Here is a 13,674-nt window from a genome sequence, read left to right as displayed (position 1 = left end):
CCCTTGTTTTAAACCTACTTCGGTACTAATGGTTACTAACTGTGCAATTCAGGTTAAAACATTTAAGTACTGTAGTTTTAAGCGTGGCAGAGGCAAATGAATGTGTATTAAAATCAGTGTCTTTGATGAAGTTGTTAATCCAAGATGCAGTCATATCACATGCACTTCAGAACAGGTAATCCACTGAAACTAAGCAATTTCGGGCTCAGCCAGCACTTGGAAAAGCTTGTGTTGCTACTAGAAGACATGATGGTGAGGCCAGCAGGGGACGCTTACCCTGTGGTCTGAATGTGGATCCCAATGTTCCAGTGCAATGACAGGGACACTGTATCGTCCATCAGAGAAGACATAAAATTGAAGTCCTGATTCTCTCTGCTCATAAAACATCCCTGTGTATCTTTCATAAGGAGTAGGGTTTATCCCTATGTCCTGGCTAAATTGCTCAAGTCCTGGTCATTCTGGCCCTCTCATCATCCAGTCTGTAACTGACCAACTCTCACCCTTTCACCAGCTAACAGCTAATGTATGAAGAGCATATTGGCACAAAATGGCTGCTATTGTATCATCCAGGTGGATGCTGCACACTGGTGGTGGCTCCCTACTCACTATGTAAAGCAATCTGAGGGGTGAGAAAAGCACTATATAAATGTAAAGAATTATTTGTATTATTATTATCACAGGTATTAGCAAGAATGAGCCAACACCTAATTTAAACCAGGCCAATGCCAAACTCAGAATAGGTCATTAATTTAAAAAGGGCTGACAAATTTATTTATGTTAGACAAAATAAAAGAAAGGTTAATAGTAATGCCAAAACAGGTAAATTACAGTAGATAGCTCAACGTACTTTGCCACAAATAATATATGGCACAGTACAACCTAATAATGTCTACTCATGTTAGCATAAAACAAGGTGTGGTTGCTGAAATTGTCCAGTCTGATGAATCCCATTTTCTAACGATTCCCACTTATGGCAGGATCAGAACATCATGCAATGCCAAGGATCCATCCTGCCAGGTGAAATAAAAAAAAAACAGGCCATTGGTGTACATGTAATTGTGTGTGTGGGAATGGTGGGGGTGTCTTAGTGAGAAACTCTGGGCTGTGGGAAACAAGTACAGCAACATTTAAATGCCACATGGTTTCTGTTCATTACTGGTAATAGAGTGTGTTTCTTTAAGGCAGATGGGAAACTATGACTATGATTCACTGCAAGGTTTATTAATGCTCTATGTCAAAAGGGATAGTTTGGAAATAAATCCAGGATGTGACAGTGAATCAAGTTAAATGCCACCAGGTATTATTTAAATAAAGAATCCATGGAATTAGATAGAATCAGCTATTTGATGTAGGATCAACCAGCAACTAGTCTAAAAATTATGGGATATTTTGAAAGTAATATAACCAAACTTCACTATGTCACAATTGACATCTTTTTGAGCACAAACTTAAGATTATTCAGAAAGAAAACAAGGAATCAAATTGAAAAGTGTACAAATAAAAAAGCAATTCAATTAGTCTCATTCTCACGCATGCAAAATAGGTGATGTTAATGAAATAGAGGATAACAACATTGTAACAACAATGATGTTAATGAAATAGAGGATAACAACATTGTAACAACAAGTTACTGGGTGTAAATGCAAATTGTGAGCTTTAAAAATGTGTAATTTAATTGGTGCATTTTGATTTGCTCTTGTAGCTCAAGAATTTCACATTTTTAACTTTAATCAAAAATAAGTCATGTACATCTTACCTCATTCACAAATTAGGACTGGAATAAGCTTAATACTGCTAAGGATTTTTCTAGAGTGAGAGGACCGAACTAAATTTAATAGGGGTGTTTTTTTGTATATGAACTTACTAAGAATATATCAATTGATTTTGCAACATAATTATCTTGCTGTTCCCTTCTTGTCAGTCTTCTTGGTACCACCCCCACTTAAAATATTGTATTATAAGGCACATTCAAGTAGCAGCATGGAGAGAGTATTTTTCAGCCAACCATTGTTTACTGTAGAGTTCAAGCTGTGTTCAATCTCTAAAGCTCCAGTCATCCTTTTGTTACTTCAAGGCTGAGCAAACCTTTTTTCTTAATTTTCACAGATATAATTGGATTTGATTATAGTGTATACTTTGTCACACACGTGTGTTTAGGAGACAGCTAAATGGCCTGGAGAACTGTAATACTACACCAGACCAGGGGGTGGCAGAGTGTGCTGACTGTCTCTCTCAGTTTCTTGCAGACCATTCCCGGGAAATCTCACCAGGTTCCGGCGCCTCTGATGATGTCACTTCCGGCTCTGGCACCTCTGATGATGTCACTTCCAGGTCCGGAGTAGATGACATCATTTCCTTCCCCAGCCCTTAAAACCGCCATCTTACCTCCAAATATTCAGTTCTGTTTTGGACTCTGTCTGGTGAACATCTGTGTTCAAATATTACAAAACTTTTGCCCCAAACCTTTATGATGTCTGAAGTCTCATTCTTATCACAACTTGTTGAAATATCCATCAACTTTGTGAAGCTGCTTTTCCTTTACTGAATCATAAGGCGCAGATGCTCCCAACACAGACAGATGTAATTTACAGGCATCAATCCACTTAATTGCATTTGTATACACTATCAAAGGGAGTTGGTGTTCCTGGTGGAAATCCATATGACTACTGGAAAAACATGCAAACTCCATAGAGGAAGAGTCACAGCCAGGAACTGAATCAAAATATGAGATCTTAGCTGCCTTACAGCTGATATACTCCCTTTAGCTCTTAGCAACACAGATACACTTAACGTGTTTGAAAATTAAAATTGGCTTAAAACACATATCCTAACTATGTACCTTCCACTCTCCACAAGTTTTAAAATATCCTAAGGAATTATTACTATTGTGAATTTCCCCCTGGGATTAATAAAGTATCTATCTATCTATCTATCTATTACAGCACAAGAAGTTAACAGACCTGTTCAAGGCAATGCCTTAAAGCATGTGTATGAAGTTATCGATGTGGGTTTTCTAGAATAACTCTAACCATAGCACCACAACACTGTTAGAATTCTGAAGGATTTTGGATTTCGATTTTTCTTAATAAAACAATTACCTATTGCACACATATTCGTACAGGCAAGCATTTGAATCTTGGACTCTGGAGCTGTCAGGCAGCAGCTTCAACTATTGTACCAGTATGATATTGTCTTGTAGACTAAATAAAAATTATGATACAAAAATATATTTTATAAGCCCTGAAGATGTCTTAATTAGTAAAAAAAAAAAATCCTTCTGAAATAGAAAAATATAATTTACAGTTCTTAAATGTTCAAAAGACTTAAAAAGTGGTATGATTAGAAATATGCTATTTATAGCAGCAGGTGGTTCTGTATTCATCTGAATGGTGCTACATAGAGAATTTTTGTATCTAATAATGCAAATCTCTCCTGCTTCCTTAAATACACTGCACTAATATAAGGAAAGTGAAGACAAATACAAATACACAAGATTGTATACATTTCATTACGCTATTGAGGGTTCCCAGACTTCATTGATGGAAGGCTACAGGCTAATTACCCATATTTACTGGATGTTTATTTTTTTTCTATTTCCTCAAACAGGCAGTTACCTCACAATTGAAAGTATCTTTGTATCTTTAAGCCTTCCAGATCTTGCAGTGTTCTTCTATTATGTATTTTGAAGTGTAATGGTCTGTTAAGCCTTGCTTATAAACACATAAGGGTATATTATGTTGAACTAGCCGGTTCACATTACTCTTGTTATGTGTACTCTTTGTCTATTGTTAAATTATCAATGTAATTAAGATAGCATACTTCTCAAAAAAAGGAACTTTTAAAAGAAAATGAAACAGTACCATCCTGTGCAGTAAAATTTTAGACAATAAGCACAAACAGAGACAGACAATGAATACAGGACTTTCAATGGCCATAAAATGACAGCATAAAAGGTCACTGGGATTTAAAGAGGAACTCAGTTAGATGTTTCACATTAAACATGATAGTTTCATGCCACTTAAATCCAATTCAGGATTGTGGAGGGCTGGAGCCTATCTCATCAACATTAGGTGCACATTAGGAATTAGTCCTGTGCAAGGCTCAAGCCCATCACAAGGTTCTCATGTAAACCAACACACACACTCATATATTACTGCATCCAAATGTTGACATGTAAAGACCACCTACTGAACAGGTGCACATGAAAAAATCCTGGAGTCTATCTCAGCAACATTAGGTGCACAGTAGGAATCAGGCCTGCGCCTGACACCAGTCCATCACAGAGTTCTCTCTCTATTGCACACATTATTGCATACAAATAGTGACGGGTAAAGACTATATAAAGATGCACATGAAACAAAAGACAATCTATTATCTTAGTACTATTTTCAAGGGCCATTAACCAATAAGCAGCACATTTGAAAAAGGAACACTCTCTACCTCTGCCTACTGTTATAAGAATAAGAAGGAAAACATTAATGCTTTCAAAAGAAAATTATTCTAAATTTGTTAAATTCCTAACAAAAAGGATTAAACCTTCCTGGAAATGTCAGGATTGACACAAAAAAGTACACAAGCTGGGAAACATCAGCATGCACAATTAAAGCATTAGTCTAAGTAAATGAAGGAATATGGACCCTGATGTGTGGTCTACATCTGTGGTTCTCAGGTTTAGTCCTGGGAGCCTCCTGTGGCTGTAGGTTATTTGATCCAAATATTTTCTCAATCAGTCAGTCATTTTTACCTTTAATTGATCTAATATTTTAATATCTGTATCTTTAAATTCTCACTTTACTTTGTTTTTTTTATTCACTTTTTCAGTAGAGTTTGATTTCTTAATAGTTTCTGAATACAGACAATTAATGATCAGCACAGCAAATACCAGCACAAATGACTCTAAAAGGAGGAACTATTTTAGTATTACCCATTAGTGTTCTTGTTAGTAAATAATTGTGTAAATAAACAGAAAGTCAAAAAAATTTAAAAAAGAAAAATGAATTATTTTCCATCTAATATATATATATATATATAAATACCTGCTTTATTCAGTAAGAATATAGCATACCAAGTTTGTAATTTATGGATAGATGTGAAAAACTGAAACTGGGGAAGAATGTCTTGCTTTGTTAAGGCAGAAATCCAATTAAGAGATGATTTGGGACAAAAACCTGCAGCTACAGGGGGTCCCCAGGATGAAGTATAAAATTCAATGAATAACCTATAAAGCTTTAAATGGCCTCCTACCAGACTATATCAGAAACCTCCTCTGTCACTAGGCTCCTGTCTCCCCACCAAGCTCTACTAATTCTGGTAATCTCACTGTGCCCCAAACTAACCTGCGCTCTATGGGTGATAACTAGGGTTGCCACCTGTCCCAGTTTTCCTGGGATTGTCTTTCTTTTTAATTGTCAGTCCCAGAAAGCATATTCTCTCTCTTGGGACACTTAATATCCCGGTTTTCAGTGGGCTAGATCAGCTTGTGCTGTTCCTGTTTAACTGATTATTTAGATTTTATCTTTATGCCCATCCTCTTGAAATATGCATTGGTTTCGCACTGGTGTGCACTATCAATACCTCCAACAATATCATGTGACGTGACTAGCCCCTTCAAGCCTGTGTGGCTACTACTGGCAACACTAGATGTGCAGTGAGCCAATAATTGTGCTGAGATGGTTGCCAGTTCATGGTCAGTATGACCATGTCCAGGTTTTTTTCTCAGAAAGATGGCAACCCTAATGACAACACCTTCAGCTATATAGCACCCAGACTTTGAAACCACCACTCTAAATTAATGACATCAACCCACTCAATTCATTCTTTCAAAAAAACAATTTAAATCTCATTTATTCAGGAAGGTACCTTACCGTGGCTTTCTGGCCCTTCTTCCAGTTTACCCTCTCTGTCCAGATGCCTGGGAAGATTTGCATTTGTACCACAAATTATGTTATTTTTTCAGGGTATTCTTGTAGTAGTATTTGTGTTTTTGCATTTCTTTTTAAATGTTTTGTATATCCTGTATTTATCTTTACTTAGTGTTTTAGGCAGATGTTACTTGTATCCAATGTTACATATGCCCTGTTGTTCTTTCGGAATTCCTGTAAAGCGCTTTGAGCATGGGAAAGGTGCTATATAAATAAAATGTACTATTACGATGATGATGTTAAAAATCTTGTCTAAGTAAATATATTGGAATGATTTGCTTTTATGTAACAACTAAAAAAATTTTTAAAAATTTGATTTAAAAACTACAAACAGCAAATAAAGTTTGCACACTGCCAGGAAAATGCATCACCCCCTTTCAATATGTGCATTTAGGCAAAGTTTGAATTTTTAAAACATGCAAAAACACGAGGGGTCACTTGTACATGATATGTGTTTTTGTAAAGGGAAAAACTATTGAAACTTTAAACACATCAGGTACATATGTAGTGTTGGTTAGATGCGTCTTCTCTGATCCTGGTACATGTTCTTTCTTTCCGTGTGTGTCTGTATCTGTGCACTTTCTCCCTCATGCCAAAGACTTGCAGGCAGGGTCAGAGCCACCATTAAGGTGATAGTTATTCGCCTAGGGCAGGGGTTCTCAATGTCAGTCCTGGGGACCATCTGTGGCTGCAGGTTTTTGTTCCAACCAGCTTCTGTTTTTAATTGGAATCTTGGGCTATTTAAGAGAACTGTTATTTCCCAGATTGTATTGTATTGGGAACAATATAGAAATTAGAAAACTACATTTGGTAAAAATATTAAAAAGTACTAACCAGTTATATGGGAATAATGTGTTTTTTTTCTTTTAAACAATATTTTCATCTTGATGTTCATTCTATTTTTCCAGGTGTTCGAATTGTTTAATTGACCCATTGTTTTCTAAATAGTAGGTCTGACAAGAACGTAGTTGCAGCCTTTCACATTTCAGTGTTGTTTGGCTGGGTGACTGCTATGCTCGTTTTATATTGTCAGTATTAATACAATGAAGGGAGCCAACTGCACAGAGAAAGGGTAAAATATAATGAAAACAACAAAAGCAAGTTAGGCAATTAAATCTATAGCAAAGGCATAAATATTTCTAAATGTTTTATAAATGTAAAAATCAGGCCTCTTAAAGTGCTTTCTTAATGTAGAATAAGACAAGAAAAAAAATACCAGCTAATTAATTGAGATCAGTGTTATCAGATGTCATCGATTATGAATCTGGATGAAGCAAAAACCTGAAGCCCACAGTGGGCCCCCAGGACCGACTTTGTGAACCCCTGGCCTAGGGCACAGATCATAAGTGGGTTACATACCAAACAGCCATTTGATGCACTAATAAGCCTGGCCTAGGACACAAAATAACCGAACGCAGGTGTTCTGACATTTCAGCATACCTATCAGAATGGCATACTGTGGGCTAATACGCATGCACAGAACATTAACACGGTATTTGTGCATGCGCTAAACTTTGCTTTGCTCTTGTCTATCATTTCAGGATACCACCGACTAAAGGTAAGTAATTGCGCATTATTAGTACCATTTTTACTGTCCATTTGTTATATAGCTACAGTTTGAGAGCAGTTCACTCATAAAAAACATAGTTGTACTATTTGAAAGTGAAGTTTTATTATAGTTTTCTGAAGTTGTTTCTTGCAAATTCAGCAAGATACTTCATGCATGTTGCGCGTCTGCTCCAATCAGAAACATCTAATGTTTTCTCATTTTTATTAAATCCAACACGTCAGGGAAGTTGTTGAACATTATCATTACTATTGTTGCCATGCATCTTTTATTTAAACACAGTTTGAGTAAATCTGATTGCAGATATCACTGTGTGGTTACACACGTTTCTTTAGGTCTCTTACACATGCACTATAGCATCCAGTTATTTGATTTGTCATGTAATGTTGAACTTTACAACATTGATTTAAAACTTTTATTTACATTTCTAGATAATATCTTAAAACATTGAGAAAAGGTGGGAGGAGATTTTCAGTTACCTTTCTAAAGGGTCATACCCACCAGAGCCGAGTAAAGGCCACAGGCAAAGCCTTATAAAATACGCTTCAAAATTAAGCATTCACGGTGGGTATATAAAGTTTAAAAATCTTCATTACGATGATGATAATGCTGTTAGTGTGTTACTATTATGTAGCCATCAGATCGTCATACCGCTTATAAAACAACAGGTAGGTATGTTATTTTGATAAGGTATCTTGAACTGATAGATATAGCTAACAGTTTGCACTACGGTATGCTATTCTGACAAAATATGCTGAAATGTCAGAACAGTTTTCTGTCATTTGTTCCTACCTGGTGCCTCCTTGCTGCCTGTCTCGACAGGCTAAGCTAAAAGAAAGAAAACACTGAAAATGGATAGAAGACCTACTGATACAGAATGATTTGCACAGTAATCGACATGTAGTCGTCCTGAACGTTACACAGAATGCCCATTTACCTACACTTGTTTGGCTAGCCAAACAAAAATTAAAAGGTGGAGCGACTTTTTACCATCCGTATGAATGCATACTCCAGTTTTGGCGAAGAAGTCTGAATATTTTCGGCTGTTTAGCCATCACGGGTACCTCGTCAAACCAGGAGGCGGCCTAACCTGCGCAAATACCGCACACGTCGGCGTAGCGTTTTGGTTAAAAGGTTTGTACTCACGGTACTCGAAGGTGTCTTGCTGTCGAAAAAACCACGCGCCGGTGAGGGATTGGCAATTTAAACGGTGTCTCGATTATTGTTTTTTTTTCCCAGTAAAATCGGTACGGAGCGGCATATTCTCGTGAGCTATGTTTTGAGTAATAAACGACCTCGAAAGAAAAATTCAAAACCTGCTGAATGACCTCGTGAATAATTGAGTTGCCGGCTTTAAAGACTGTAATCAATACGAGCGGTCAGGTAATCGGGCGATAGCTCGCAACCATAATGCGTGTGCTCCATTGTTCAGAGCAAGTCAAACTTAAGGTTGTCACTGTTGAAAGTGAGGTCGCACCAGTGTCCCGATTTGGTGCTGGAAACTATAGAAGTTCATTCAACGTGAAAAGCTGCTCTAATTCTTGGTCCCTTTATTGAAGTGGCAGGTGTAACACGAGTAGCGCCGCACTGCCATGAACTCCACCGGTGTGTTGTGATGCTGCTTCGTCTCGCCTCAGGTTCAGATCGCCAGGGGTCCTCACGCAAAATAACATTAAACACCAACTCACTTGAATTAATCCTTCAACAGTCTCTATCGGTATTTGTTATAATATTAATTCACATAAGGTATACTGCAGTTATTCTTAAGGTTGGCCAAGTTTCCTTTTCGTTGCAGTGTTTTCAGGAGTGTTGCCTCCGAGGGCGTGGATCCTGGGTCACTTCTTTATATGCTTGGCTTATAGAAGGGCTGTAGGCAGACCCTGTGGGGCTACAAACTGAGGCAGGAAAGCTGGGGATGGATGAGAGAAGGCTAATATGGGTCTAGAAAGTTGGACCTGTTATAGGAAGCAACCAAAAAGTGGGGATCATCCACCATAATAATTATTAAAGCAGGAGGCAATGACCTATCCCAGGGATGAGCAATGTCAGTCCTGGAGAGCCACAATGTGGCTACAGGTTTTCATTCCAACCCAGTTTCTTAATTATAAACCAACCCTTTCCAATCTCAGACCTTATTTAATTATATGGCTTGTTAGTCTGCAATGTAAGGTTCTTATATCGTAGATTTGTTTCCTTTCCAAGGATATCATCAAAATGATCTGAAGCCTAAAACAGATCATTTTCAGTCTGTCACATTTTCTATTAAGTATTTTAATAAATCAAACAGTGCATGATGAACACACAGAAATCGAAATGTAAATCGAAACCAGCTAGATGGTGAACTGCTGACTGCTTTGTCATTTACATCTTATTGCTAATAAGGAGCCATTAAAACAGTGAATGCAGCTGTTTAAGATTGAAATAAGCAATTAAAGGTGGGGAACCTTAGCAAGTGAGAATACTAAAATGAAGCATCAAAATGTCACTTAAGCAATAAGCACTTCATCAGCATTAATTGACTTCTCATTAAGAAACTGGGTTGGAACAAAAACCTGCAGCCACTGCGGCTCTTCAGGGCCGACATTGCCCACCCCTGACCTATCCAATTCAAAATCCATGGACCTGCTGTTTGACATGAAGGTCTTCTGTTTTAGACTGCTGACTTCATGACCAGTGGTTAAACTGGTGTGGTCTTCCATTGTGCCTAGATGTTACTGGATAGGGGCAACATCTCAAACAGCAATTGAATGATTGAGGAAAAAATTAACCTAGGAGTAGATGCTTTTATTGCTTCTGTGGGTTGTGCAGTTTTGATGTTCATGGTGAAGGACGCTACAGAGATTCACCTCTCAGATATTGGCATTAATAATATTAATAATAACCTACAGGGTGCTTTGATTGGGTTGCTGGGAGTCAGTCAATAAGTGGGGTGAGTGAAGGTTCTGGGGTTTTCTTCACTTCAGTGATGAACTGCAGAATTCTCTCATACTTGATAGTAACGTGTTTGTTGTTGGGTTCAACAGGAAGCAAGGGGTAATGACTGTGCAGATGGGTTAAAAAGTGCTGCTGAGTTGTAATACATGATAAAGGGTAAGTCAGGCTTGCAAACTGCACAGTCCTCATCCATTGTAAGACAGCAGAACTGTTGGGAAGCAGCTGAGAGCAGGCTGGCTCAGCTGAGGAATGGAAGGAGATGGAAGCTGCAGTCTGTTGAAGGGGACAGGGGTCCTCCATATCTGTTTTGAATATAGTTAATATTATTGATTGTTACTTAACTGGTAAATAATAAAGAGTGGCTCCCACAGGGTTCACTAAAAGGAATTGTGTGGTCTGGTCATCTTGAAGTGGGTGAAGAGTGATTGCAGATTGGGTCTCAACACTATATTGTTTACCCTTTGTGGTGCCACAGGTATGCTGTGATGCTTATTTTCCTGGTCAGATTCAAATCATTCCAGGAGTCTCACGCAAAATAATGCAAAAACATATAAATTTTACAGTTACTCTGCCATTTGCGTAAATGCATGCTTATTATGTCTTATATGCACATTTATAACATAAGTAACTAAAATTAAATATCCCAAAAATGTTTTTTTTTTTCCCAAGCAACATGAATTCAAAAACTGCCCTGTCTTGAAGGGCCTAGGCATCTCAGCAACCATCTATATAGACAGGGCCAAAGGTGTATATGTTCATTTGTTTCATGCTTCATATTAGGAGAAAATGCGGAACTGAAATGTGCTTGGATGTGGAAGCAGTATGTGGAATCTATCATGTTATTTTATGTAGCACCTTTCATAATGTATATGATTACAATTAAAACAAATTTTTTAATGAAGGATACAATTACAAGGCTTAATTGTGCATAAATAATAGACAACAGGTGTGGATTACATTGAAGGGGAGAAATGGTGTATATAATAAAAGCTGAATTAATGTAATATACACCGGCTGATAAACAAACTGCTTTCTTCATGCCAAAACAACTCAGAAAGCTAGAAATATGTCCTGAAGAAGGAAGAAAATTTGAACTGGAAGCTAGTTAACATTAAAGGAAAGCATGAGATAATTTCAAATTAATATAATTTTAAGGTAGGAATGGGGTTAACATTTTCAAAAGTATTAGAGATTTGATGATAACTAGAAAGCAGCAAAAACGATTATAATGGTGCTGAAAAGTTGGGGTTGAGTAACCACCACTATGAGCTGGCATTCCATCATATAAATGAGCAACTTCAAAACCAGTTGCAGGGGAGCCTATAAAAAAGGAAAGTTTGCCTAGTCGCAAATTAATTTCAAATAGTGTGGCAAAAGTGAGTGATCCTTTTCCTTTTAAGTATAGCGAGCTATCCAAAAGAGTGATGTAAAGAGCAAAGAATCCATATTGACACTTGGTACAGGCACCATAATGGTGTCAGTTGGATAGATTGAAGACCTACAGCATGACTTGCTGCAGACATCTAAAATGGAATTGCCAGGCTTTTCTGAGGAATTAGTTTTGAGGCTGACCTCTCAGATCTGCAATGCCGTTTGCATCATCAGTACAGGGAAGAGGACAGCCGAGAGACTGCCACCTCTGCAGCTTCACCATTGCTTCTTCATTTGCTAAGGTTCACTGGCCAGGGTGCACGGTAGCTGATGTAGCTTCCGGCTCATGGAGCTGTGAAAAGTGTGCCAGATCAAGTTACCACTGACTCCCAGTGACCAGTGTGAAGTAGGGCCGGTTGTAAAACTCCACAGGCAAGGGCAAGGCAGATCATAGATGTGTTACAGATCAGCCATTGAGAGGGAGTTTCAAAGCAGAGATTCTGACCTAAAATGCCCTTTGCAGTGACAGTTCAGTGAAGGGAGACAGCCACGACATACGTCTACAGCTCCACACAAGGACACTCACCTACCCACATATAATAGACAGATCACCGTGCAGAGGTACAGTGTTAATAGATTTAATAAATTAATAAATGACACACTTTTAACTTATCCACGCCTTTGCCAGAGTGTAATGAGAAAGGATGTCCAGCATAGCTTTGACATTTTAATAATAATAATAATAATAATAATACATAACACCAATGTTAGACATTCACCTGCGTGGAGTTTGCATGTTCTCCCCATGTCTGCGTGGGTTTCCTCCCACAGTCCAAAGACATGCAGGTTAGGTGGATTGGCGATTCTAAATTGGCCCTAGTGTGTGCTTGGTGTGTGGGTGTGTTTGTGTGTGTCCTGCGGTGGGTTGGCACCCTGCCCGGGATTGGTTCCTGCCTTGTGCCCTGTGTTGGCTGGGATTGGCTCCAGCAGACCCACGTGACCCTGTGTTCGGATTCAGCGGGTTGGAAAATGGATGCATGGTTGTTAGACATTCAAGTTCGTCTCATGTTGTGCTGTAAGTATGAAAGTGTTTCAGGTTTGCCATTTAATGTGACTTTTACAGATGCATTGGGCGGGGCAAGTAGTTTATTTTGATGTCCAACTAATGCCCTGTCAGGAATCACCCACTGAGCTTTTAGTACTCCGCCAATGTAGCCACGCCCTTCACAGTCTTCAAAGTAGACGCAATTCTACCAACCATCCGCGTGGTATTTCGACCAATAGCATACATTATTTTTTCTTGTTTACCTTGGATATATCCAATCATCTTTGCAGCGCTGTTTGTGTTTGAATCTTATTGGCTATGTCTCGCTTGGGGCGGTCGTTTGGATTGCTATCGTCAGAGCTCTTCTTTGCGAGTGTGTCTAGTAATTCTTTATTGGTTACTGAACAGGCTTTTAACATAGAAGCCCCTCCTACTCTCTTCACGTCAAATCGGAACAAGTTTGTGAATTAAATGGCGGAAAGTAAAAAGTGATGAAAACTTAACCGACAAATGGGAGGTGTACATCGGGATGTACAGGAGCACGAAGAAGACACGTTCAACTAAAAAGTAGGCTTTTTTATTTCTAGGCTTTAAGTAACATAATAATGAATAATAATTAGTCTTTAAAACTTTAGTTCAGTAATTAACAGATCCAGATCCGTAACCATATGTACACGGTCTGGGGTAGTGTGACCAGACGTGAAACAAAAGAAGCTTTGTTGTACACGGGATGACGTGCTTTTTGAGCACATACTTTTGTCTGATATTGTATCGGTAACGGTTGTTCGAATAATTATTTGCATCAGTGCAACTGTAAGGATAACAATAGATGTCTG

General features: G+C 38.3%; 1 protein-coding gene across 3 annotated transcripts in view; it reads left to right on the top strand.

Annotated features, from left to right (window-relative positions):
• Positions 1-13,281: 13,281 nt before the first annotated feature.
• The window catches only part of gpsm2 (G protein signaling modulator 2), a 61,146-nt gene continuing 60,753 nt past the window's right edge, over positions 13,282-13,674 (top strand). Inside the window, exon 1 of one of the 3 annotated variants that reach the window (XM_028811076.2) lies at positions 13,282-13,405. In XM_028811076.2, coding sequence (XP_028666909.1) covers positions 13,368-13,405 — 38 coding nt within the window. In that variant the 5' untranslated portion in view covers positions 13,282-13,367. The remainder of the gene's footprint in view (positions 13,406-13,674) is intronic. The other 2 variants (XM_028811077.2, XM_051932613.1) reach the window with 2 other exon arrangements.

Source organism: Erpetoichthys calabaricus, chromosome 10 (assembly GCF_900747795.2).
Source record: "Erpetoichthys calabaricus chromosome 10, fErpCal1.3, whole genome shotgun sequence".
Lineage (NCBI taxonomy): Eukaryota > Metazoa > Chordata > Cladistia > Polypteriformes > Polypteridae > Erpetoichthys > Erpetoichthys calabaricus.
Note: the sequence above shows the minus strand (reverse complement) of the source record. Positions and strands in the feature narration are given on the sequence as shown.